General features: G+C 37.3%; 1 protein-coding gene, 1 long non-coding RNA gene and 2 pseudogenes across 3 annotated transcripts in view; 3 read left to right on the top strand and 1 right to left on the bottom strand.

Moving 5' to 3' along the window:
* The first annotated feature begins 5 nt into the window (after positions 1 to 5).
* Positions 6 to 17,130, top strand: PGRMC2 (progesterone receptor membrane component 2). Its single transcript, XM_081538259.1, has 3 exons — positions 6 to 437; positions 13,373 to 13,528; positions 14,935 to 17,130. The coding sequence occupies exons 1-3, from the start codon at positions 20 to 22 to the stop codon at positions 15,030 to 15,032; spliced, it is 672 nt and encodes a 223-aa protein (XP_081394385.1). The 5' UTR covers positions 6 to 19; the 3' UTR covers positions 15,033 to 17,130.
* On the top strand, positions 6,849 to 10,406 carry LOC145525399 (uncharacterized). The gene is made up of 2 exons (XR_014068184.1): positions 6,849 to 7,158; positions 8,056 to 10,406. It is a non-coding gene; the product is annotated as an uncharacterized LOC145525399 (long non-coding RNA).
* Positions 17,131 to 20,838: 3,708 nt separating the features above from the next.
* LOC145525389 (aminoacyl tRNA synthase complex-interacting multifunctional protein 1-like) lies at positions 20,839 to 22,858 on the top strand (annotated as a pseudogene).
* Positions 21,693 to 27,948, bottom strand: part of LOC145525388 (WD repeat-containing protein 82 pseudogene) — a 33,486-nt pseudogene continuing 27,230 nt past the window's right edge. The window contains exon 4 of the transcript XR_014068169.1: positions 21,693 to 22,871. The product of XR_014068169.1 is annotated as a WD repeat-containing protein 82 pseudogene (transcript). The remainder of the gene's footprint in view (positions 22,872 to 27,948) is intronic.

Genomic DNA, 27,948 nt, shown 5'->3' with positions numbered 1-27,948 from the left:
AAGGCGCTGGCGGGCAGTGATGGCGGCGGGTGATGGGGACGTGAATTTAGGCACCCTGGGGAGTGGCAGCGAGAGCAGCAGCGACGGTAGCAGCGAGAGCTCGGGCGGCGCGGGAGCGGCAGCGGAAGGGGGCGGCTGGTCGGCAACGGCGTTGGCGCTTCTGACGGGGGGCGGGGAGATGCTGCTGAACGTGGCGCTGGTGGCGCTGGTGCTGCTGGGGGCCTACCGGCTGTGGGTGCGCTGGGGGCGGCGGGGTCTGGGCGCCGGGGCCGGAGCGGGCGAAGAGAGCCCCGCTGCCTCTTTGCCTCGTATGAAGAAGCGGGACTTCAGCTTGGAGCAGCTGCGCCAGTACGACGGGTCTCGCAACCCTCGCATCCTGCTTGCGGTCAATGGGAAAGTCTTCGACGTGACCAAAGGCAGCAAGTTCTACGGCCCGGGTGAGGAGGAGTTGGAAGGGGAGGGGGAGGACCCCCTGCAGCTCAAGCTCGACCCCCTTCTGATGGGGAGGCCCCTGGGCACCGGGTTAGTTTGCCAGCCTTCTCGACATCTGGACCCCCGAGCCGTATCTGCCGCACTTGAGACGGCCCGCCCCCCACACGCCCCAGCCGGGGGCCCCACCGGTGTCCCCACCGGTGTTTACCCCTCGAATTCTGATCTCAGTGTCGCCCCAGCAATCAGCTCTGAGTTTTCATCTTTTTCCTATCCCATTTCTCCTCTCAGCCTTTTCTTGTGCTGAATTTTTCAAAATCCTTTTGGCTGTCGCCAGTCACGCTGGCCCTCAGCCTTTACTGAGCTTTCTGATTTCTGGAATCGTTGGGGGCAGGAAAGAAGGAAGATTTCTGCCCTAAGTAGGGACCTAAAGTTTTAGGCCCTGTAATTCACAACTTTCTTTACTTGCGTGTGTGTGTGTGTGTGCGCGCGCGCGCGCCACAGAGCGCTTATCTACTACTCCCCATAAGGCCACGTTTAAGTACACGTAGTTCCAAGTCTCAACCTTCTAGAATCTATTAAATCCGGTCCCATATGCAGCACCTTGACTTTTTTTTTTTAAACCGGTTTTGATACAGAGATGCTTTCCAAGATTAACAGTATATGTGAGATGAGGCTGATCAGAATGCAGATCCTAATAAATGCTGGCAAGGTTATTCGCCCTGAGTTTTGGAGGTGGAACTCAGATATCCAGCAGGCGTGCTTGTCCAGTTTCTTTTCCTTTTCTTTTTTTTTTTTTTTTGTAGCAGGAAGGCAAGTATTCAAAACACGTTGATTATCACTTACTTTGTTTTCACTGAGGATAAAGAACTTTATAAACAGCTATAAATTCATATCACCATGCACCAGTTCTGCAAGTTAAATGTTTCTAAAGCTTTGCTTTCAGAGAACTGTGTATGTAAGGTGGTTGATTTAGAAACCCTTCTTTAACAGTGTAGTTATAGCAAACATTTCAGTTCAGACTCATGAAACCTGTTGGCATACCATAAAATTAAGCAACATTGTACATGCTGGTTGTGTAGTTATTCTGAGCTTTTAAGGAGTTACTACAATAAAAGTAAATAAAATTGGAGACCTATAGTGACCTGTTATTTGAAAGAGGACATCCAGGTCTTAAAGTCAAGGGGTTGGCAAATCTAAAAACAAGTTGGTTTCCTCTTTAATGTGTTAGTCCATGATGTTTATTGACACCTGCAACTATACACTTATGATTTCTGTGCTTACTGGCTGGAAGATATTTTAGAAGTGTTTTGGTTTGTTGTTTGTTAATTAGATTACAAAAGAGAAATGGGAGATTCTACACCTGGTAACAACAAACGTGTTGAACTATTTCTTACTTGCTTGTATTTTTGTATATATTTACATTCAATCCAACCAAGTCACAGATAGCTTATAAAGTCCTTGCTTCTTGTATAAAAATGAAAACCAGATGTCTACCCACTCATCAGCCGAAACAGTTAATACATTTTTGTTTACTTAAGCGAATGTGGGTAAAACAGTAGGGCCAAAGGACAATATTTAAACGAACAGACCAGATTAGTTAATTTTTTTTTTTTTTAGTCAAGAATTTACACAGTTTTATGTATTCAGTGATTAGAAATTGTGTACAGGTTTAGGTTTTTAATACAGAACTTACCCAAACTAAAAACGGTGCTTTTGTAGCCCCTATCTAAATGGACAGTGAAGCAACCAAGTGTTTAGTGCAAAGCATATCAGTCCTCACACATTAATGCCTTGCCACTATCTGAAAATAGCTAAGAGAGACAGCCATGGACACAGTTTGGCAGCACCCAGTGGCAAATGTTCTCCAACAGAAATTTTTAAATTAAGATGAGAGTCATAGTTATAATATAGATAGCCTTTGTGTGGCTTGAGCCAGTGAGGGGGTTCCCCTCAGAAGACAACAGAGGACTCAGTTTTAGGTTAGCTTTCACTGATTTCCAGGTCCTTCCTGATGAACAGGCAGATACTCCATTATTTCATTCTAAGTAGTTTTGAACAACCTAAACAGATATTTGGAATATTTTTTTTATTGAAAGGAACCTTAAAGTTAGCCAGATCATCTTATGGATTTGGAATATATTTCACATTAAGAGGAGATCTAACATTTCCCAGAAGTCTTGAAGCAAAATTTTGGGCTATAAAACAAATTCAGTTTTTATTTTAATTTTTTTCATCCTCAAATCAATTAAGGAATTTTGTAGCAGAGTAATTCAGAAATAAAAATCCTTATATGAGACTTCGTAGCTTGAGAGAATGAGTTTAGGTAGTCTAGCCAATATCCACTCCCAGTTCTCAATAATGGTTTTAGAGTTAAAAATTGTTTGTGAGGCTTTTTCTGTGTTGAAGTTATCTTTATTTTTAGTCATAATTTTTAAAGTTTGAGTTCTTAAAAAATTAAATGTTGGCAGTTTAGTGGAGTGAACAGACATTGGGAAACAATTGGCATTAACTACATTTGTCAATATTAAGTTTAGTAACAGTTCAGGCACTTGGCCAGTGTGTGAGGAAAGTGATCATGTAAAAAACAAAGAATATGGGAGGAAAAAGGAAGCAGATTTGTTAAGCAGCTACTACATCAAATCTATTAATTTGTCATCTCCACAATGCTTCAGTGAGGTTAGTGAACATTCCTATCCTTAAGAGAGAGAGCTCAAGGTTTAGGAATTTGGGGTAAATTGGCTTGGGTCACACACACATGGTATTCAAATCCAGATATATTTGACCACAAAGCCTGTCTACTTTATTTCAGATAAACTGCATTCTGAGATAAACTTATATAGGGAATCTGTTGTTATTTTTATACCCTCTCCTGGTTCCCATAAGGATTTAAAGCCTCAGAGAAACATACTTTCATGGCTTTATGTTGTGCTGTTCAATATGGTAGCCACAGCCACATGAATTGAGTTTCTCAGTCACTTTAGCCATATTTCAAGTGCCCAAACAGTGCACTTTATAGAACATTTCCATCCTCCCATCGGGTTCTGTTCAATAGCATTGATTGTAGAGGTTAGGGTAGAAGGAGGAGAAAACTCCCATTTGGGGCTTATTATCTCGTTTAATTTCCAGACAGCTCTAGGAAGTAAGTAATGTTCCCATTTTACAAATGTGGAAACTGAAACTCAGAGATTTTGCCCAAAATCACATATCTAGTAAATGGCCAAGCTAGAAATCAAACACAGTCTAACTGGCTTCACTGGCTATGCTTCGTACTGTATCACAACATAATATAATTTCATGTTTCCAGCATCATAATAGATGAGGAAGACTCATCTATCATTTTAAATATTAATATTTATTATTAAATATTAATAATTTGGTGTAATATTTCTGCAGTGGGATTCTAGCAAAACTTTTTTTTTTATTCTTTAGAATGGCAAGAAATTATACAGTTATACAACTGACCTTTCTAAAAATTTATTCACATTTCTGGTATTAAGATACATAGCTTCCTCCTTATTCCATGTAGAGTATTCTTTGACATATAACAAAGCTGTAATTTCTCCAACATACCGTTTAAATTCCACTGGAAAGAAGAAGTTTGTAAGAAGTACCCCCATGAGATGCCTAATATTTAGGAGATGGGGGGAAAGGAGTTCATACACCTTTTATGTGTTCTTCCTCCTTTTTAAACTTCATATTCACATGTTAATTTTGTTTGTAGTTTGCAACATTGCAGCTGAAGCGAGAGTTGCAGCATATAGACAAACATATTCTTTCATGAATGTCCTAATGACACTACCCAACTTTCATCCTAATCTTTTGTTTTGAAGCCAACTGGGTCTGTGTTAGGTCTAATGCCCATGCACATTCATTACCTACCAATCAGGTAAAAGGACTAGCTAAGTTTTCTGATGAATTTTGATACTCTGCTCAAATTTATACTAATTTCTTTTTTTTTTTTTTTTTTTGGCTTTGCCATGCGGTTTATAGGATCTTAGTTCCCCAACCAGGGATCAGACCCACCCCCTGTATTGGAAGTTCAAAGTCATAACTGCCGGATTGGCAGGGAATTCCCTTTACTAGTAATTTCTACAGTACCTAGTTGGTTGGCTCCTCTGAGTTCAACATCATTCCATTGTTTTTAATCAAAGAGGGAATTGTATTAAATACTGACAAAGTATAAAAGGACAGCTTAAAGCATGTATGAGACCAGAAGATGTTATTCAGGTTGAAGGAAAGGAGTAGATTAACATCTGGAGGTAGCCCTTTTTAAGTTCTTTTCATAGTTCTTTCAACCATGTGGCATAGGTCACTCATCCCCCACATACTTCTGAGATACATCACTAAATAACTGCTGTACAAGAGCCAGCATTTTGTCTCAAGATCAATTCTGAGGAGGAGTTACCTGGATTTCATCACACTGTTGCCTAGATAAATGTTTTGAGTAATTCTCTGAGTCTTCAAAACTTGTGCTTCCCAGCCCTCATGGAGTTTATGTTCTGTTAAGAAAGATAATAAACAATCATGCAATACTTGATTATAATAAAGGACTTTATTTATTAGAATTAGATGGTAAAGGGAAGTACTTATTTATGTTGGTTTGTCAAAGTGGGGATTGATACTTAAGCAAAAACCTGAAGGAACCAGCCTTACAAAGATTAGGTGTATCATTGTTTTGAAGCTATCTAAGCACTAGATCTAGAACTGATCTAGAACTGCCGTGTTAATCGGCAGAGAAAGAAACATCCTTATCACATTTACTGATTTTCAGATTTGACTTCAGGCTTCATTTGATAAGTATTACCTCAGCAGTTCTTTTTCCATCCTTTTAAGCAATATGTTTTATTTTTTCTTTATAAACAACATAGCTGGATTTTTAAAAATTAAATTTAATGCCAATACTGTTTTAACAACTTAATCAGTTTATATTTTTTGTCACTACTAGCATATTTAGATTTATTTCTACTATCTTATTTAGTAATTTCTCTGTCAACTTTTCTTTGCCTTCTTTCCCACCATTTTTTCTTAGATGGATTTTTTTATTCCACTTTTTCTCCCCTACTGATTTTTGTTATTTCATTTTAGTATAGTTGATTTACAGTTGTGTTAATTTCTACTTACAGCAAAGTGTTTCAGTTATACACATACATACATTCTAAGCCAGAAATCTGTTCTCTATGTTTGGGAATCTGTTTCTGTTTCGTATCTCCCTGCTAATTTGGATGCATTCTATTTGTATTCTTTTGGTGACAAGAGTCTTTTCCTTAAATTTTTGCTATAGGCACTGTCACTCCGAACAATATATGAATGTTAACCAAACATTTTTGTACGAATTAGAAAGAACTGTCACTTTAAAACACTTTACCGCCATTTGACAGGGTATTTCTTAATATTAAATATACAAAACAATCATGTAGACAAATGTGAATGGTGTCCCCTGGAACTCCAGCCATATGTTGTAGCCTTAGTTAGAAAGCTTTAACTCTAATCCCTCCCCACTCCATTTTCTATGTTATTTCTATTAGACTTAACAGTTTTACTGTAGTTTTTTAAACACTACCCTCAAACTGAACAATAAACTTTTTTTAAATAGCCAATTTTCATTTACATTTACCAATAGAGTTACCATTTTCTTCATTCACTGTCATTTCTTGCATCTCATACTTTTGTTCAGAGTTCAGTTTTCATTTTAGTGAAGTATGTCCTATAGTTTTGTCATTGATAGAAAAAAAATCAATTTCTATCTGCCCTCACTCAGGAATTATAGTACAGATCCAGTTCCAGTTCAGTTGCTCAGTCATGTCAGACTCTTTGCGACCCCATGGACTGCAGCACGCCAGGCCTCCCTGTCCATCAGCAACTCCCGGAGTCTACCCACACCTGTGTCCATTGAGTTGGTGATGCCATCCAACCATCTCATCCTCTGTCGTCCCCTTCTCTTCCTGCCTTCAGTCCTTCCCAGCATTAGGGTCTTTTCCAATGAGTCAACTCTTCGTATCAGGTAGCCAAAGTATTGGAGTTTCAGCTTCAACATCAGTCCTTCCAATGAACACCCAGGACTGATCTCCTTTAGGATGGACTGGTTGGATCTCCTTTTAGTCCAAAGGACTCTCAAGAGTCTTTTCCAACACCACAGTTCAAAAGCATCAATTCTTCGGCACTCAGCTTTCTTTATAGTCCAACTCTCACATCCATACATGACTACTGGAAAAACCATAGCCTTGACTAGAGGGACCTTTGTTGACAAAGTAATATCTCTGCTTTTTAATATGCTGTCTAGGTTGGTCATAACTTTCCTTCCAAGGAGCAAACATCTATTAATTTCATGGCTGCAGTGGCCATCTGCAGTGATTTTTGGAGCCCAAAAAAATAGTCTGTTACTGTTCCATTGTTTCCCCATCTATTTGCCATGAAGTGATGGGACCAGATGCCATGAACTTAGTTTTTACTTTAACAGTGCAAACCTTTAACAATATTTTAATATATTGAGAGCCTTTCGTATCAGTTTAGAAAGAACTCTTTCAATTTTTGGAATGTGTGTGTAATTCCGTTATGAATATATCATTTAATGGTCCACTTTTAGTGAATATTTGTTTCCAGTCTCTTGCTATTACATACATGCATGCATGCTCAGTCAGTTTAGTCATGTCCAACTCTTTGTGATCCTGTGGACTGTAGCCCACCAGGCTCCTCTGTCCATGGGATTCTCCAGGCAAGAATACTGGAGTGGGTTGCCATTTCCTCCTCCAGGGGAACTTTCCTACCCAGGGATCGAACCCATGTCTGCCAGCGCCTTCTGCATTGCAGGTGGATTCTTTACCTACTGAGCCACCTGGGAAGCATGGTATCATGTACGTATCATTTCAAAATGTTACTAAAATCATAATTATTAAATAAATTCCTAGAAGTAAAACTACTGAGTCTTAGGTTATGGACATTTTTAATTTGGATACTTCTTTCTAAATTGCCCTCCAGAGATGTTGGACCAATTTACACTCACATGAAAATGCCTATTTCTTACTCTTGCCAAAAATGTGATATAAAATTTTTTGGTCTTTGTCAATCTGAGAAGTTAAATAGTATTTCAATATAATTTTAATTTACATTTCTCTTTTTCTCTGAATTTTGGTTAGTTACATTTGGAATTTATCTAAGATGTGAAGTAAGCATCAACTTTTGTTTTTGTTTTCTTACAGAAGGCTATTCAGTTATTGCACCACCATTTATAGAATAGTTTTTTTTTCCCTAATACTTGTAGTTAAGAGATTATCTAGTTGGACCTCCACAATTTTAGGCATGTAAAATTTGCCTCAAATGTAGGGTGTGGCCTCGAACCCAAGTATCTTGGCTTGGAAGAGGTATTCTTCCAGATTTACCATGCTGCCGTCCCTCTAAAAGTCCTGGGAGTTCCTAAAACCAAGTATAAAAAAAGATGTATCAGTTGGATTTCATTTAATCACTTTTATATATGGTTTGATTTGTTCCTAGGTCCATTATAACGGTATTTGGAATAAATTACTCAGTGTGCATATGTGCTCAGTTGTGTCTGACTCTTTGCGACCCCATGGAATGTAGCCTTCCAGCTCTTCTGTCCATGGGATTTTCCAGGCAAGAAAACTGGAGTGGGTTGCCATTCCCTTCTCCAAGGATCTTCCTGACCCAGGAATCGAACCTGCATTTCCTACATTGGCAGGTGGATACTTTACCACTGAGCCACCTGGGAAGCCCTATACCAAGTATTATTAGATTTTTTTTTTTAACTTGCTTTAATAATCACAGGAGACTATTGTCAAAACATGCCAGAAAACTAGGCTGTTTAACTGAATTAAAGTTTGTCTCTGAGTGCTATGGTTTTTATACCATGAAAATAACTAAAATATTCCTTCTGGAATTTTCTTCTCTTCATAAATACTAATGTATTAATAGATACATAACCACCCTAATAGAAAATTATCTCTTACATATTTTAGATGTTTACTTTCTCCTGGAATTTTTTGCTCATTAAATTAGTGTTTTACAATAACCATATGTTGTTCCCTTTTCAAAAATATGTCACTCCATTATATTTGATTATATGATAGTAAGCAGTTTCAGGATGCAATAACGGTAGATTTATTGATTTTTGAACTTTAAAAAAATCTGTATTGTAGGTTGTGTTAACTCTTAAAACTGTTAATGAAATCTGGATTCTAACTAGTGTAATGTCATTTTGGTATATTTAACAGTATCATAGAAGTAAGATTTATCTGTAAAATGATGTCCTAGAATATTTGTTTTATAAATACATTTAAAAGAATCTGTCTTGGCTAAATAATGGGGTTCATTTTTTGTAGCAGGAATATTGAAATAGTAGATCTAGTTTTGTATCAGCATTATATTTTAGTTTTTTAGAAGGCAAGAGTATAATTCTCTTATTATTACTGAAATGAACCTTAGTAGTTAAAACAATCGGATTAGTTTATATAAGCTAGCCTTTAAAATTTTTTTTATAAATTATACCATACCAAAAGACCTAAGTGCATTTACAATGTGCTTTCCTGGGGTAGCTCTCTGTTGTTACAGTATTATGGATAGCCAAGAGTAGTCACAAAAATATTAGAATCATAACATTTAGGTCAGTTATATAAGGGGGTAGTGGAAAGGGGAGGTATTACTGAAGTCTCAGATATGATTCTGATTGTGTTAGGGATGCAGAGGAATATACTTAAACGGACCTCAAATCCTCCTTTCTCAGCAGGTCATCCTTTTCCAACTCTAGTTCTTAGTCTTAATATTACATTCGTTATGATCTTACAGGAAAAAGAAAACTATTTTCAAAAAGACCTTTTCAGAAGTTAAATGCTTCCTATGGGAAATACGTGGAGAGGTCATTCTTCTCAATAGTTAACATCATTTTGTCTAGGATTAGGCTTGCATTATTAACTGTTGCCTCTGGTTCACTCTTAAGTTAGCCAAACCAAAAAACAGCATTCCCTCTTAGGGAAGTTGGCAGGAAATTTTACTAAAGAATACACTGGTATGTTATCCATATACTCAAAGATGGAGGTTCTTATGACTTCTGTTTTTATACTGATCATCTTTTCATCTCTCCTTTTTACCATTTGGATGTGTTTAAGGTTGATGAAGTATCCTCAAGTAGGTTGAATTTTGTAGATCAGGAAGGTAAATATTATATAGCATAATGCTAAGAAAAGCTGTTGATTTCTAAAGCTTTTTGTTGTTGTTGTTAATGTCCTTCCATTTTAAGAGGTATTTTAAAATAGCCATTCCCCTGAAATTTTGTAATTAGTGAAATGCTCCAGTTTTCAGGGTTGTCATTTCATCTTTGGGTTTGTGGGTCCTCTGTGTTTTCTCAAGATGTACTGTGTTTGGTGTAGTTAGAAAAGTGGTTGATTCTGTTAGTAATTTTAGGCAAGTCATTGAATACCTCTGCATCTTTTCATCTGCCAAGAAGGGAGGGCAAAACTATCCCTTCTACTTTGCGATACTATGAGAAGGAAGTGAGATTGCTAGGAAATTCTTCAAAAAGTTGAAATTCTCATTTTCTACTTGTAGTTTTTTATAGCCTTAATCAGTTTTATTTTTTCTTTTGTGTTTGACTCATCACTGTTTTAAGTTTGTAAGCATTAGTCCAGTCAGCATTAAGATTTTTTTGGTCATTGTTGTTTCTTAAGAAAATATTAGTGTTTTATATGTATATATGTTTTTTCCATCTCTTGAAAACAGCCATTGCCACGTGGAGTTATACCACAGAAAAACTAAACTGCTTTAAGGTGGACTACTTTTCTTTCCCTTGGGACTGCTCTTAATTTTAGTGTTGGGTTGGTTTTTTTTAACTTGCTAAGTTTTAAAAGTTAATGTTGGAAATTCCCTGGCAGTCCAGTGGTTAGGACTCAGTGCTTTCACTGCTGGTGCTGGGGTTCAGTCCCTGGTTGGGGTCTTGGAAGCCACATGGCTTGGTCAAAAAAAGCAAATGTTAATGGTTCTCATTTAAAAAAAAAAAAGAGGAAGAAGAAATAATGTTATTTGCAGCAACATGATTGGGCCTGGAGATTACCATAAATGAAGTGAGTCAGACAGAAATATAATATGATATCACTTATATGTGAAATCTTTAAAAATGATACAAATGACTTACTTATAACACAAATACAGACATAGAAAACAAATTTATGGTTACCAAAGGGGATGAAGGGAGAATAAATTAGGAGTTTGGGCTTAATGTATATACACTACTATATAAAAGCTTCCCTGGTAGCTCACTGCCTGCAATACAGAGACCTGGGTTCAATCCCTGGGTTTGGAAGATCCCCTGGAGAAGGAAATGGCAACCCACTCCACTATTGTTGCCTGGAGAATCCCATGGATGGAGGAGCCTGGCGAGCTACAGTCCATGGGGTCACAAAGGGTCAGATATGACTGAGCAACTAAGCATAGGCACGATATAAAAAATAGGTAAACCAGGACCTAGTACAGCACAAGGAACTAGACTCAATATCTTGTAATAACCTATAATGGAAAAGAATCTAAAATATATATACTTTTTAAAAATCACATTTTTTTCTAGAATTACTTTGCTGTACACTTGAAACTAACACAGTGTTGTAAATTAACTATACTTTAATTTTAAAAAAGGAAAAAATTTAATGTTTCTCCAAAACAACTCCAATTAAGGAACTTCAGATTTTACTTTGTAAATAGAAATTTACTGCTATTTACTATTTACTCTGTAAATAGTATTAAATTTCTTTATCTTAAACATTTAAATAAATACCTTTTTGAATGTCAGTTGAGATGATGGGCAATGTTTGAAAGTTACAGATATTGACCAGTTGTAAGTAGTGTACCATTTTCTTTTTTTTTTTTTCTTTTTGTGTACCATTTTCTTATGTAGAAGACAAATTTAGAAATAGAAAATAGTAGCCTAAGTTTATATTAATAAGTATTAAATATTTATATTTATTAATAAATATTATTTATATTAATTAAGTATATCCATTCAGTGAGAAAATACATAATCATTAAATGACAATTGTGATAGTCACCTAATACTAAGGAGCAATATGGAAAGTACATAAGAATGGGAAAGCATGATAAAAAAGTACTTTACTGGAAGTATTACCTTTATTTTTGTGTTAATATATTATTGCCTAATAATGGTCCTTAATTTATTGCCAAGGCTCCTTTTTTGTTCCACACAATAAACTGAATTTTCCTAACTCATTCCTAAAACTCTAATTAGTTTTCCGAAGTAACCCAGTGAGCTTTATGGTGCAGTGCTTACTGTAGTTCAAACTAAGGTTCATAAATGTTTAGAAATTTTTGAATTTTCTTCTTAAAGGTATAGATGCTTTTCTGACACATAACCTTCAATTTCCTAAATGGTTTCAAGTGTGAATATGGGTATAATCATTATTTTACTCATTTAAAATCAAGGAACTTCCTTTTTTTGTACTGTGTACTCCTCATTAGAAAATACTTTACTCTGTTAAATGGACAGTAAGCTTTTTCACTGACTACTCTGTGGCTCATAATAGTTAAGCCAGCAAATTTGATTTTTAAACTGTTTTCTCTAAATTTCTTTTGTCATATATTGATAACTTTTCAGACTCAGGAAAGAAATTTTTATATATAAAATCATGTATTTTGTAATCTTATTTATTAGCACATAATTCTTAAAACGTTTTAAACAGGAAAATCTACACGATCTGTTCTACAAACTAAGATGAAGAAAAAATTAACTCTTAAAAGATTTATATTATAAAACTTGTTTTTTAAATAGCCAGACTTGAGAATCCTCTGGCAGTCCAGTGGCTAGGACTCTTAACTGCTGAGGGCCCAGGTTCAGTCCCTGTTCAGGGAACCTAAGATCCCACAAGCCATGTGGCATGACCAAAAATAAATAAATAAGTAGCCAGGCTTAACCAATTAAATGAAGTAAAGCTTTCCATTCCCCAGAAACATTGCTACTGTTAAGTACTTGGTTTCTATTCTTCCTGGTGCTTTTTTCGCTCATATACAGATACGGGTGAAATGTGCATATATGTGTATCTTTTTTTAGTTCAAAGGAGGTCATACTGTGGACTTCTCTGATGGCCCAGTGGTTAAGACTATGCTGCAGGGGGCACGGGTTGGATCTCTGGTCTAGGAACTTAAGTTTCCACATGCCATACAGTGCAGCCAAAAAAGAATAAAAAATAAAAATAACTAAATGAATCATACTATGTAATCTAATTGCTGTTTTCAGTTACTATATCATGGACTTCTTTGTGCATCTGCACATATAGAGTTACCTCATTCTTTTTGATAGCTATGTACTGTTTCATTAAAGTAATGTACTATAGTTTATGTAAGCAAATTCTTGATATAGAAAATTCGGTGGTTTGGATTTTTGTCTGTTAGTATGTGTTTATTTTGTTCCTACTTTATGTCAGGCACTGTGGTAAGCATTGAAGATACAGAGAGGTACAAGAGATTTGCTGCTCTCAAGGACACACTTTGGGAAGGACTTGCTTCTGTTAGCCATTCCTCCCCAGACAAGGTGGTTCCTGATTCTTTACACTAAATATTTTGTGTCCTTATAGCCACATATATATCCAGCCAATGTTCTGTTGATTATTTTTAGATGCCACAACTAATTAACAGTAATAAGGCATCATTTCCCCTCAAGAAAACTGGCTTCCAAACCTAACTCTTCTAAGTTTCGTCTTCTCTCTAATACCTCACAGTCTTCATCTTTAAATAAAGGTTTTTTTAGTTTCTAAAGTAATTGAAATCTAAATTTTCAGTGAAAAACTTCACTTTGGTCAAAAGGTGGATTTCTAAGAAATTAAGGCTGAGTACCAGATAAGAGTCATGAGGTTTCTTTTATTTGACATTTTCCTTTGAGACATTCTAAAATATTTTTAGATAATCTAAGTAATTTCTTTTTTTTCCCCAGCGGGTCCATATGGAATATTTGCTGGTAGGGATGCCTCCAGAGGACTGGCAACATTTTGCCTAGATAAAGATGCACTTAAAGATGAATATGATGATCTCTCAGATTTGAATGCTGTACAAATGGAGAGTGTTCGAGAATGGGAAATGCAGTTTAAAGGTACCTTCATTTTGTTGGGTTCTTTACAGATACTAAATTTATGGCCAAAGAAAGTACATACCATTTCATTACTCTTTAAGAGCGTAAGGATGCTATCTGTTTTCATTGCCATCATTATTTGATAATAAGCATTGCTAACTATCAAAATGATTGTTACATGTGCTTATTATTAATAAAATCCATATTTAAAAATTCACTTGTTACAAACTGTAAAATTTACAAAACTTGTGACACCTTTAGTCTTATAAGGCTTGTTCATGAAGATAGAGTTTTTTAAACATAGGCTTATATTTAAAACTGAATTGGTTACTGACACTGTAATTTTAGTTTATTTTTAAATGATTTAATCTTACCTTCAAACCATGAAGGAAAAATGTCGTTCTCCTTCATTATATGCTTGTGACATCAGTTTTTACTGCCTCTGAACACTCTGGACTGCTACTTATGTGACTTATGGATCCTTTGAAATATCTCTTCTGGCTTCTTGGCACTTGTACTGGTTCTGCTGAACCAAGCAGTCCTCCTATTTCATCCTCTTGATTTGTCAGTTAATTCACTTAAACTCAGTTCAGAATCCTGACCAAGAAATGACTAAATATTACCGTGGACATAACAATGGGCATAACAGTGTTCTAAATTAAACACATGGTAACATAAAAACAAGTGATGTCACATCTAAGAAAAGAGTTTAATAGGAGAAAGAAAAATAATGTACTGAGAGTCACATATCGGGACCTCAGAGAACACAAGATAATAAGAAACAAGTGAATTTTCATCTGTTCGTTTGGTTTGTTTTCTTAGGGACTACTACATGTGTCACATTTTCTCCCCAAGAATATTTCCTGGTTGGATTTACTTTCCATGTGATTTTCCACCTCATATTCTTCTCCCTACTTCTTCAGCCCCAGGAAAGTCACCATTAACTTTTTAAAGATCTTCTCACTGTTGGAAATGCCCTGTGTTGCCACCTTATTTATTTAATTACAATAATTACAATTACTTTGGGTTATTAAATTTAAAGATCTGCTCTGAGACTCAGTGCACATTAGAGGTAAACCAGTTTCAAAGGACATGTCATCAGACCTATTCCAAGAGCCTGGCATGGGTCCTGGACTCACATATATTTTTAAAATATCTCCAAGTGATTCTGAGGCAGTGTCCTTGATTAAGAGCTGGTTGTATGGAACACTCTCCTCCAAAGCACAAGTCCGAAGCTTTGTAAGTTCCCTCTTCCTGTTTTCTTTTGTTCCAGCCTTACATTAGTATAAAGAGACTGGATAAGGTAAACGATAGGGAAAACTTACCTTATTCTTTATGACTAAAAGAAGCATACACCTTCCCTGCTGTATAATGGAATCGTGAGACAAATTTGATTGCTACTGATTTTCTTTTGATGTATCTTTCAGAAAAATATGATTATGTAGGCAGACTCCTAAAACCAGGGGAAGAACCGTCAGAATATACAGATGAAGAAGATACCAAGGATCACAATAAACAGGATTGAACTTTGTAAACAACCAAAGTCAGGGGCCTTCAGAACTGCAATTCTTACTCCCTTTCACAGAATGTCCAGCATCTTTGGGTTTGGTTCACCTGCTGCAAAAAACATTCAACAGATTGTACAAGCTACACGAGTCTCACTATGAAGATTCAAATACTAGACATTATGTATGCTGCCAGACTCATTTGTTGCAGTTATTTGTAATGTCTGGTGGGGCTTCATCCTGAAAAGAAGGAGACAGGGATATTTTTAAAGAGCAAGAGAGTCACAAGATTACTTTCTCCTTTTTTTCTTTCCTTTTTTTAAATCAAAGACAACCTGATATGTATTTGCTACTTGTGTGTAGAAGAAATTTTTTTGAAATCTCTTCAAAAAAAAAAAAACAGCAAGGAATTCCTATTTCATGTGCTGTGTTTTTGTTTTAGCAGTGAGGAAGAGAGGAGACCTGGGCAGGAGAGGTGAGGGTGTGCATCGATTTTAAGTAGTTAAGGCTACTGAAACATTAAAATGGTAAATGTGAGTCCCAAGCTTTTCTTTTTGGATTTTGTCGGGGAAAAGAAGAAAACCTTTATTTCTAAGAAATCTTTGGAAATTAGAAGAATGGATTTCAGGTGGATTTAAGTCAAAGCTAATTCCCCAACAGCAAGATCATTTGAAACTAGTTTTTATCCCTTTCCTTCCCCTAGATCAAATCAATATTAATTGTGCCTTATTTCACTTACATAGACTTGAATTATTTTTAGGGAAAGCCCCTATGTGAATTCTGAAGTCACTACAAGCAGCATTGAGACTGAAGTTGGAATATTCTGTTGACTGCAAAACTTTGAGGTCATTCTGTGTATATAGAATGTAAAAGGAATATTCAGTGTTACTGCCATATATATGTTAATATACACAAACTTTAATTAGCATTATAATGGCCAAATGCATTCCCCCATGCTTTTCTCTTTTCAAAAAAAAAAAAAAAAATGAAAAACAAATCAACAACTCTGTCCCCTAACAGCTGCCTAATTTTAAGAGTCTTGACTCGCACATCTCACTGGTGTGGGTGCATGGGGCTGTAGTATGGATGTCGTGTGGGTGTGTCTGAGTGTGTGTGAGAGCGCCTTGGAAGGGACTCGGCAGATACTGTAAATACCCGTACTGTTTTAATAAAGCATGTACAATAAACCAAAATAAGCTTGAGTTGGACTTTATATACAAACTGTAAACCAGTGCATTATAATATGGTAGTCAAGATTGTGTATTTGATTCAAGATAAGGAAAAATCTTGGAATGAAAGGCAGGCACTGGTTAACCAAGTTGTACACATTGTACCACATTCACTGTAACTTTAGGAAGAAATTCCACTTTGTGGAACATTCTCAAGAGATCTGAGATGATTCAGGTAAGAATTGATATATTAAAATGTACATATTTTTACTTTATATTTTGATGCCAACTGATTATACTAGAAGTAATAGCACTTCAGGTGGTAGTTACTGGACACAGAACAATAAAGGATATTATACTGATAGGTTTTAAATTCTGTTGTTTGAAAATGCTCTAAAAAGCCCTATATATGTCCATTATTTGATTTCATCATATCATGACTGTTCAGGTTCTTAATTGGAGACAAGTTATACCAAAAAAGACAATTTTATTTAATAAGTCACCAGTTAGAGAAAAGAATTCTCCTGCTGTATGAGTATAATATATGCAGAAGCCATCAAAGAGGAAGTTTTAATTGCAATAATAAGCTAAAGTATGTAAAATCGTACATTCTATTGTATTCAGTCTTGGAATGTTTTGTAGAAAATGATGAGTTTCAGCCAAATCTTTGCTGAAGGCTGGTTGCAACAACTGAAGAGTGTTGGTAAATGCTCTGTGTGTTTTTATGTAAAATATTTTCTAAACAGATTGTTAAAGTATGTGTCCTCTGGAGTAAATTGATATTGAGATATATATATATATAATGAATCATTTCAGCCTAAAGTTAAGTAAATCTACACTTGTGAATAGAGAAACCCTAAATATTCATGCAGTAAAAATTAAGCAGTCTGTTAAGAAAAATGAGTAATTTTGTGTTTTGGACTTGAAATAAACAGTGTTCTATGGACAATTCCTCAGTTTCAGTTGAGTGTTCTCATTCTCAGGTAGTTTGATGGGCAGTCATTGAGTATGGGGATGGGAGTTGTGGTGACTGGCGCTGCTGCTGTTCCCCCACTTTAACCAGCATTTCCCCAACCTTCCTGGTTATTAGAACCACTTGAGGTGCTTAAAATACAAATTCTTGGTCCCCAGTCCAAACCTGCCACCCAGTGAGCCAGAATGGAAAAAGAGTGAGTCTCAGACTGTAAGGAGTCCCCTGGGTAATGCTTATGATCAGGCACAGTTGAGAAACACCACACCAGTCTTCTCAAGTTATACAATTGACCTTTGAACAACAAGGGTTTGAACTGTGTGAGTCCACTTTTATGCAGTATTACTATATGCAATAAATATTACAGTACTTCATGATCCACATTTGGTTGAATTTGTGGGCGTGGAACTGTGGATTTCAGAGGGTGTAAGGGGAATTTCTGTTAGCACAGATTGGTACCTCTAAACCCCCACATAATGTTCAAAGTTCAGCTGAATTGTCTGTCTTTGTCTTCTGCTTGAAATAGACTTAACCTTTGGACAAGTTTGGTCTGATTCCCTGTATTCATTTTTTTGTTTCATTCCCTAAACGTCCATAGTGTTTCTGAGTAAAAAATTAGATTTCACATAAAAATGTACTGTGTGATTTTTTTTAATATCTCTTCAGTTTTTTAATTTTTTGATAGCATCTTCAAGTTGGCATTATGTTTCCCAAATAAGAATTATACTGTGTGTACCTAGCCAGTTTCTCTTCATTAGAAAGTGAACCCATTCAGATAATCAAGTTTTTTAAAACTTTGACTATGGTGCTAATGGTTCCTTATGTTTTCCTGACAGTGAGTCTACCTGCCTTCTTTGAAATCTGCAGTCTAACACATTTACCCTCACCTATGATCTAGAAAGCAAAAGTTAATATACTGAACTAGTACTGGGAAAAATTATTCTGTTGAAAACTTGAGATAAATCAGACTCTCCTCACCCAAGTAGCCCATTTTCGTTTTGATAACTGAGAAGTGCAACACATTGCTAGAAATAGATGTCACTGGCATGTTAACAGTGTATAGCCTTGCATACCCTGTGCCTTTATGGATTAGAATGAGCTGGTAAGGAGGAAACTTTAATTTGCAAAGATACCTGTACCCCAATACTCATAGCAGCATTGTTTACAATAGCCAAGACATGGAAGTAACCTAAATGACTTATCAATAGATGAATGAATAAAGATGTGATACATGTACATGGAATACTACTCAGCCATAAAAAGAATGAAATAATGCCATTTGCAGCAACATGGATGGACCTAGAAATTATCCTGTTAGGTGAAGTTATTTATATGTGGAATCTGAAAAGATGATATAAATGAACTTATTTGCAAAATAAATAGGCCCACAGACAGAAAACAAACATGGTTACCAAAGGGGAAGGGAGGAGGGAATAAATTAGGTGTCTGGAATTAACATATACACATACAGAAGAGGTAAATAACAAGGACCTGTAAAGCACCAGGAAGTAGATTCAATAGGTTATAATCTATAGTGGAAAATAACTTGAAAAAGTATATATACATATATGTATAACTGAATCTATTGTATACTTGAAACTAACAAAAACATTGTAAATTATACTTCAATTTTCTTAATGGTTTAAAAAATAAAAAAGCTGGTAATACTAAATTTATTAAATGTGTAAGTTGCTTTGAGCATAATGAAAATAAGTTACTGAAATGAGCATGGTTCTTTTCCTCTAATGAATTAAAAGTAGCAAATGTTCATTGGTAGCTTTTGAGTATGTATGTTCCATTAAGGTCAGCTATCAATCTGCTAGATGATAGTGATCACAGAGTGTGATCTATTTGTTGTGGCAAGGAAGTTCAAATGAAACCCACCCAACTTTTCCTTACCATTTTTAGGCAAAATTCATCATTCCCAGGTAATGTCAGAAAAGCCTGAAACTTCTCAGACGCACTTGTGAGTCATATTTCTGAGGAGACACTGGGCTAGATATTTCAGGTTTGCCTTTTGTTCTACCATCAATGGTGACAGAACATTATGAGTGTCTATGATTACTCCATTCAAGAGAGCACTTAACATACTGTGAACACTTGATTCACAAGAGATTTTTCTGTCTTCCTGTATCTACAGAGAGTCCAACTAAACCAAATTGTAAAGTTTAGTGTAAGAAAACTGGTAAATTGCTGCATTTTTCTTTTGCAATCATGATTTTTAGTGGCTGCATAGTATTGTTAGTGAAAACACAGGATATTACATGGTATGCTGTCAGTTGGGTTAAAGAGCAAAGTTTGGAAGATAAATCAGACTTGATGCATTTTCCCATTTATAAAAGTAATATATGTTTAGTGTACAGAAAAAGATTAAGAAAATGAGAATCAAAATTAGTTTAAGAAATCTCTTAAACTAATTTAAACTAATCTTCCTACATCTCTTTTATTTTTATTTTTTGGCTGCACTAAATGGCTTGTGGGGTCTTAGTTCCCTGACCAGGGATTAAACCTGCACCCTCAGCAGTAAAAGCTTAGAGTCCTAACCACATAGGCTTTTCCACTTAGATACCCATCTGATCATGCTGGACATCTGTACCTGGAACCTCAACATGAATGCATCCTTTTCCTCCCAGACTTGCCTCTGCTCTCATGTTCTCTATCACAGAGCTACTGCTATTTCCTCTCCTGGCTTCTCTTCCTACCTCTCTACTAGTTCTCATCAAGTTCATTGTCCCTATCGGCAATCTGAAATAAATTTGACCTCTTTGTTTCCCTACCTTAAGGCCTTAAGTGACGACACCTTACTTCCAATTTCAAGACAGGGAGGGGTTAGGCCTCTTCATCAGTTTCCACTGAACTATTACATAAAATGACCAGTAGCTTCCAGAATATACCTCTAGCTACTTACCACTCCATTCTTCAGTCTATATTATACTCTTCCCCACACCTTTCCAAGTTTCAACTGCCCTCCTAGCTAATTGGCCCAGTCATAGAGACTCAGGCTCACACTCATTGCGCCCAGACTGAATTAGAGAGCCCCAGTTCCATGGCTCCAAGTATCACAGGTAATTCTGTGTCACTGAATTCACTATTGTGCTGTAATCATCTGTCTTCCCTGATACACCAGGGACCAGAGCATACTCATAATTTTGGCCCAGTGTTTTTCCTAAGGGCTTCTCTGGTAGCTCAGCTGGTAAAGAATCCACCTGCAATGCAGGAGCCCCTGGTTCGATTTCTGGGTTGGGAAGATCCCCTAGAGAATGGAGAGACTATCCCCTCCAGTATTCTTGGGCTTCCCTAATGGCTCAGACAGTAAAGAATTTGCCTGCAATGTGGGAGACCTGGGGTTGATCCCTGGGTTGGGAAGATCCCCTGGAGGAGGGCATGGCAACCCACTCCAGTATTCTTGCCTGGAGAACCCCCATGGACAGAGGAGCCTGGTGGGCTATAGTCCATAGGGTCACAGAGTCAGGACTGAGCGACTAAGCACACTTTTTCTAAACTTAGTACATTGCTAGCTAGACACATAATATTTGTTCAGAATTTTTTGTTAAGTTCATAAAATGTGAGGGTAGACAAAATCAATAAACATTAAATGAGGGCTCCAAGGAAATATTAAGAACTGAGGGGAGGCACTCCTTACCTGCCCCCAGCTGAGGCTCCTGAGGTGCCTCGGTCCACTGATAGATGATTTTCTACCATTTCTTGGCAAAACTGGCAACCAGTGATGCTGTTCTGAAGTGATTGTAGCAGAAAGGTGCAGAAGCAGATCAAATTATTGAATATCTTAAGCAGCAAATTGCTCTAATTAAGGAGAAAGCGATTTTGCAGACAACTTTGAGAGAAGAGAAGAAACTTCGAGTTGAAAATGCTAAATTGAAGAAAAATTGAAGGATTGAAATGAGCTAATTAAGGTAGAAATTCAAAATGGAGTAAAATACCATTTCCATCTGGTACTCCACTAAAAGCTGATTCTACAGTTCCTGAAAATGAGATACAGTCTATACCAATAACAACCATATCTTCTGGTGCTAAAGAGCAAATGAGGAGAAGGAGAAGAAGAAAAGATGAAAGAGAAAACTGAAAAGAAAGGAGAGAAAAAGGAGAAAAAACAGCAACCAGTAGCTGACTCTAAGCCTGTTGATGTTTCCCCATCTGGATCTTCGAATTGGTTGTATCATCACTGCCAGAAAGCAGCCTGATGCAGATTCTTTGTATGTAGATGAAGTAGATGTTGAAGCCCCAAGAATAGTGGTCAGTGGCCTGGTGAATCATGTTCCTCTTAACAGATGCAAAATCAGATGGTGGTTTTACTTTGTCTCAGGCAATGGTGATGTGTAAAAGTTCACCAGAGAAACTTGAAATCTTGGCACCTCCTAATGGATCTGTTCCTGGAGACAGAATTACTTTTGTAGGAAGCTCAGCAAAGTAATTTTTTTCTTTTGAGCAGATGTATATAGCACATTCTTGGGAAGGCCATGTGGAAGGATGCTCTCCAGTCCAGTCAAATGATCCAATCCCACTATTACCTTAGTCTCCTCTGAGTTTTTTCCTACTTGCCACCCTTCGCTGTACAGAAAACAGCCAAGCACCATGCAGGTCAGTCATCAATGGTGGGCAACCAGAAGGCCATGTTAGAACAAGCGCTGGCAAAGGTCATGAACTTGGGGTTGAACTGCAAACAAGTAATGGGGCCTGTGTGTTTGCCGTCCAGTACAGCTACTTTTATACCACTCTCTCTATTCCAGCATGGATCTTGCTCTGAACCAATCATAATAAACTGGGAGTCTGGAGTAAACGAGGCCTCCAATGTGACAGCCTTGCTGTTAGCATAACCCCCAAACATATGCATCACCACTCCTTTGAATGCATCAATCAGATGGATGAAGCTGCCATTTGTGGAGATGAGGATGAGCTTACCATCATTGCTGAACTTAAGTCCTGTCCACTCACAAGTCCAATCATACTGCATCTTAAATGTTGCAAATGGCCCCTTATCAAAAGTGCGAAGATCATAAAGTTTGACCATTTCAGAATTGACACCTGCAGTAAAAATTAATCCTTCTGGATCAAAAGAACTGGCTTGCCATGTAGATGCATGAGACCCTGGCAGTTAGGAGAGCGGAGATCCCAGAGCCTAATGGTCTTATCAAGAGACCCAGAAATGAAAATGTCATCCACAGGTGACACGGACAAGGCCACCATCCTTTTTCTATGTCCAGGAAAGTACCTGATATATCTGTTGTCATGCAAGGACAGGTAACGAATAGTATCATCTATTTTGTTAGAGCTGTAAACTGCTGTATTTGCTGCATGAGTGTATCTGATGAGATCCACGCCGTATTTCTTACTGTACAGGGTTCTCTTTGGTTTGCCCTCATGGCAGTCATAGAGCACGATGGAGTTGTCGTCGCTGCTCGAGATAACCATCTCGCCGTTGGGGCTGAAGTCAAAGCAGTTGATCTTGTCAGAGTTTTCGCGGAACACCTTGGCGACGCGGAAGCTCCGCAGCACACTATCCGTCAGCTTCATGGCGGCGGTTGCCTACCATGACAAGGAGCTGAATCCTAAGAAGATTTCGGAGCAGATCCAGCCTGATCTTTACACTAATGATGAATGCGTGGCTACATACAAAGGCGCTCCCTTTGAGGTGAAAGGGAAGGGAGTGTGTAGGGCTCTAACTATGGCCAACAGTGGAATAAAATAAAACACTTCAGTTTCTGAAATACATTAGAGAAAACAAAACAAAACAAAAAATACATTTGTCACTCATACATAAAATTAAAAACAAAAAAGAGAGAACTGAGAAAAGAGCCTAAGAGCTACATCAGAGCAGCACCTCTTCTTTGTTTTGTTTGTAGGCTTACAAACAAGTTTGAAAAGGTTTTTGTGCTATTAAAAAAAAAAAATTTGAGAAAATCACTGGACTAATCTCTAGTACCCTTTAGTTTATAAATACAATTCAAGGGAAGAACCATGTAGTCTTATTCATATCTAGCAATGCTATATGACAGCAGAATACAGATTCGTCTTCATGACACAACTAGATCAAGGCACAAGCACCAGAGAGCAACTTTGACCTGAGCGCCTATTTAAACAAAATTTGCAGGAACAACAGCTTACAGGCTTCACTGAAGAGGTGATCAAAGGAAAACCAGAGGAAAGAAGAGGACACCCTTTTTTTTTCCCTTATAACTAAAAACACTCATCAATGCCTTGAAACCCCACCCAGGGAGTTGTTTGCACCCTCGCACGATGCCCCTGGTCTCCACCCCCAACACTCCCATCACTGTGGCACTGATTGCAGCTCCTGGTCTATTCCAGTGGTGATGCAGAAGAAGGCAAGTAAGGCGAGACACAAGTTTAAATTTGATCTAACCAAAGACAAACTGCAAGGTAATAAAAGCATACTGAAAACAGTCCCACCTGCTGCACTCACCTGGAAAGAAATGTCTTATTTGTGGGGAAAGACCTTTACACTTTGTACTGTGCTAAAGGTGAGAAAGGAGACAAACGCAAGATAAGATAGGAATAAATCACCTTTGTTATGTAAGAAACACCAGAGCAAACTAAACATTTTAGTTCCTTCTGTGTTTCAGCTGGGTCTTAAAGGAAGTGTTTAGGCCTTGAAGGGAATCTGCTGCTTTCTGGTGACCTTGAGCAAGTTTCTGAATTCTATGAGCCTAATTTTCCTATTAGACATCACCAGATGGTCAATACGTTGATTATATTCTTTGTAGCCAAAGATGGAGAAGCTCTATACAGTCAGCAAAAACAAGACTGGGAGCTGACTGTGGCTCAGATCATGAACTCCTTATTGGAAAATTAAAACTTAAATTGAAGAAAGTAGGGAAAGCCACTAGACCATTCAGGTATGACCTAAATCAAATCCCTTATGATTATACAGTGGAAGTGACAAATAGATCCAAGAGATTAGATCTAATAGACAAGAGTGTCTGAAGAACTATGGACAGAGGTTCACAACATTGTTCAGGAAGTGGTGATCAAAACCATCCCCAAGAAAAAGGAATGCAAAAAGGAAAAATGGTTGTCTGAGAGCCCTTACAAATACCTGAGTAGAGAAGAGAAGCAAAAGGCAAAGGAGAAAAGGAAAGATATATCCATTTGAATGTAGAGTTCCAGTGAATAGCAAGGAGAGATAAGAAAGGCTTTTTAAGTGAATAGTGCAAAGAAATAGAGGAAAACAATAGAATGGGAAAGACTAGAAATCTCTTCAAGAAAATTAGAGATACCAAGGGAATATTTCATGCAAAGATGGGCACAATAAAGGACAGAAATGGTATGGACCTAGCAGAAACAGAAGACATTAAGAAGAGGTGGCAAGAATACACAGAAGAACTATGCAAAAAATATCTTAATGACCCAGATAACCATAATGGTATGATCACTCACGTAGAGCCAGGCATCCTGGAGTGTGAAATCAACTGGGCCTTAGGAAACATCACTACACACAAAGCTAGTGGAGGTGATGGAATTCCAGCTGAGCTATTTCAAATGCTGATGCTGTGAAAGTGCTGCAGTCAATATGCCAGCAAATTTGGAAAACTAAGCAGTGGCCGCAGAACTGGAAAAGGTCAGTTTTCGTTCCAATCCCAAAGAAAGGCAATGCCAAAGAATGTTCAAACTACTGCACAACTGCACTCATTTCACATGCTAGTAAAGTAATGCTCAAAATCCTTCAAGCTAGGCTCCAACAGTGTATGAACCGAGAAATTCCAGATGTACAAGCTGGATTTAGAAAAGGGTGAGGAATCAGAGATCAAATTGCCAACATCCATTGGATCTTAGAAAAAGCTAGAGAATTCCAGAAAAACTGCTTCATTGACTATGCTAAAGCCTTTGACTGTGTGGATCACAACAAACAAATCCTTAAAGAGATGGGAATACCAGACCACCTTACCTACCTCCTGAGAAACCTGTATATAGGTCAAGAAACAAGTTAGAACTGGACATGAAACAATGGACTGGTACCAAATTGGGAAAGGAGTACGTCAAGGCTGTATATTGTCAACCTACTTATTTAACTTATATGCAGAGTATATCATGTGAAATGCCCGGCTGGATGAAGCACAAACTGGAATCAAGATTGCCGGGAAAAATATCAATAACCTCAGATATGCAGATGACACCACCCTTATGTCAGTAAGCGAAGAGAAACTAAAGAGCCTCTTGATGAAAGTGAAAGAGGAGAGTGAAAAAGTTGGCTTACAACTCAACATTCAAAAAGCAAAGATCATGTCATCCGGTTCCATCACTTCATGGCAAATAGATGGAGAAACAATGGAAAGGGTGACAGAATTTATTTTCTTGGGCTCTAAAATCACTGTGGACAGTGATGGCAGCCATGAAGTTAAAAGATGCTTGCTCCTTGGAAGAAAAGCTATGACAAACCTAGACAGCATATTAAAATCAGAGATATTACTTTGCATACAAAGGTCCATATAGTCAAAGCTATATGGATGTGAGAGCCAGGTAGTGGAGAAGGCTGAGCCCCAAAGAATTGATGCCTTCCAACCGTGGTGCTGGAGAAGACTCTCAAGCGTCCCTTGGACTGCAAGGAGATCAAACCTGTCAATCCTAAAGGAAATCAACCCTGAATATCCATTGAAAGGACTGATGCTGAAACTGAAGCTCCAATACTTTGGCCACTGATAAATAGACCCGACTCATTGGAAAAGACTCCTGATGCTGGGTAAGACTGAAGGCGGGAGGAGAAAGGAACAACAGCGGATGAGATGGTTGGATGGCATCAACGACTTGATGGACATGAGTTTGAGTTTGAGGAGATGGTGAAAGACAGGCAAGCCTGGTGTGCTGTGGTCCATGGGGTCGCAAAGAGTTGGACACGACTAAGTGACTGAAAAGCAACAACAATTTTCCTGTTGTCTCTGCAGAGAGACTAATAATACCTACCTCACAGATAAATGCCACCAACTCCATGACATATACTACACACTATCCCTTCCTTTGCAGTGGTAGAAAGTCATTTAAATGTCTTTTAGGTGGTACATAATTTTGTTCTTAACTGAAGGTAACAATCTTTTGTTAATTAAATTGATAATTCTAATGACACTAGTTTTTCTTCAGTTTACCAGTGACAAAGAATTGATGTGTTTACTAACAGAGCATTAAGGCAATACTAAACTTCAGCAATAATGCCAGGAGCAATAGATCTACATTTATTTATATTCTCAAATGCCCAACTCATAATTTATTTAAAATCTAGATTCAGGTTGAGGTTATCCTGAAATCATTTGCGTAACTTAGTTAACCATTTGTGTAACTTGCAGATGAGATGTCAGAGACAACTGAGTGATTTTATTAAGTTGAAAACACCTCATTACTGACCAATTTCACTGTAAAGAAGTAGTCACATTGTATCTAGGCTAACTATCTTTAACTAAGAGCAAATGTGAAAATGCATGATTATAGCAATGAGTTCAGTATGTTTACTGTTAGCTTCACAGATTTGTGTGCATTGTTTTAGTTGACCTTATTTCAACTGCCATGAAATAATTCAGAATTATCTCACAACCTAGTTTGTGTTAAGCAAAACTGGTGATTAGAATAGCTAAATATATTGCGAATGCACTATTCAAATGTTTTTTTTTCGAATGACTGAATCTTTTAAAGCAAATTAGAACTTCAGTCATCCTAAGTGAAAAAATCACTAGACTTTCTGTAAAACAATTATCCTTCAATTAAAAAATGAATAAATTTTAAAAAAGGAAACAGCAGAAAAGAAGCAGTATTGTAACAAATTCAATAAAGATTTTTTAAAATGGAAAAAAAGTCACTAGACTGGCATCTCTCTAACATATATTTTTAAGCAGTCAGAATTTAGTTCAAATTAGACTTGACTCATGATGGTTAACTGTGTTAACTTGGCTGGGGCCTCCCAGGTGGCATAGTGGTAAAGAATCTGCCTACCAATGCAGGAGACACCAGAGACGCACATTCAATCCGTGGGTTGGGAAGATTCCCCTGGAATAGGAAGTGACAACCTACTCCAGTATACTTGCCTGGAGAACTCCATGAACAGAGGAGCCTGGGGGGCTACAGATCATGGGGTCCGCAAAGAGTCGGATATGATTGAGCATGTACATGCATGCACACAACTTGGCTAGTCTACGATGCCCAGTTGTTTGGTCAAACAGTAGTCTAGATGTTGCTATGAAGGTATTTGTGTTTTGTGATTAACATTTACAAGTCAGTTGACTTGAAGTAAAACAGATTACTCTCTGTAATGAGGGTAGGCCTCATCCAATAAGTTGAAGATGAGGTTTTTGCAAAAAAGAAGCAGTTCTGCCTCAAGACTGCAACATATCAATATAAACCCTACCTGGTTTTCAACCTGCTGACCTGCCTTGTAGACTTCAGACTCAAGAGTGCATCAACTTTTACCTGAGTTTCTATCTGGTCAACCATGAAGACTTCAGGCTTACCAGTCCCCACAAATGTGTAAGCCAATTCTGATTCTCTCATTATCTATCTATCTGTCTAGAGAGAAGATATAGATATATAGATATCGATAATTCCCCAGAGATGTAGATCTGTATTCAAAGATCACATGTATCTCTGTCCGTATCTCCTATTGGTCTGTTTCTCCAGAGAACTCTAACACACTACTATTTTCAAATTATTAGTACATATGAGACTTTAAAAGTTCTACTTCATTTTTGTAATTAAATGAAAAATTCCCTTTGGATTTAGTTCAATACTTAACACTTGATCTGATATGGCTATCTGGGCTTCAGTTTCTGAAGTATCTCTGAA

This window comes from Giraffa tippelskirchi, chromosome 11 (assembly GCF_054371585.1).
Source record: "Giraffa tippelskirchi isolate mGirTip1 chromosome 11, T2T-mGirTip1v1.2.pri, whole genome shotgun sequence".
In the NCBI taxonomy this organism is placed as follows: Eukaryota; Metazoa; Chordata; class Mammalia; order Artiodactyla; family Giraffidae; genus Giraffa; species Giraffa tippelskirchi.
Note: the sequence above shows the minus strand (reverse complement) of the source record. Positions and strands in the feature narration are given on the sequence as shown.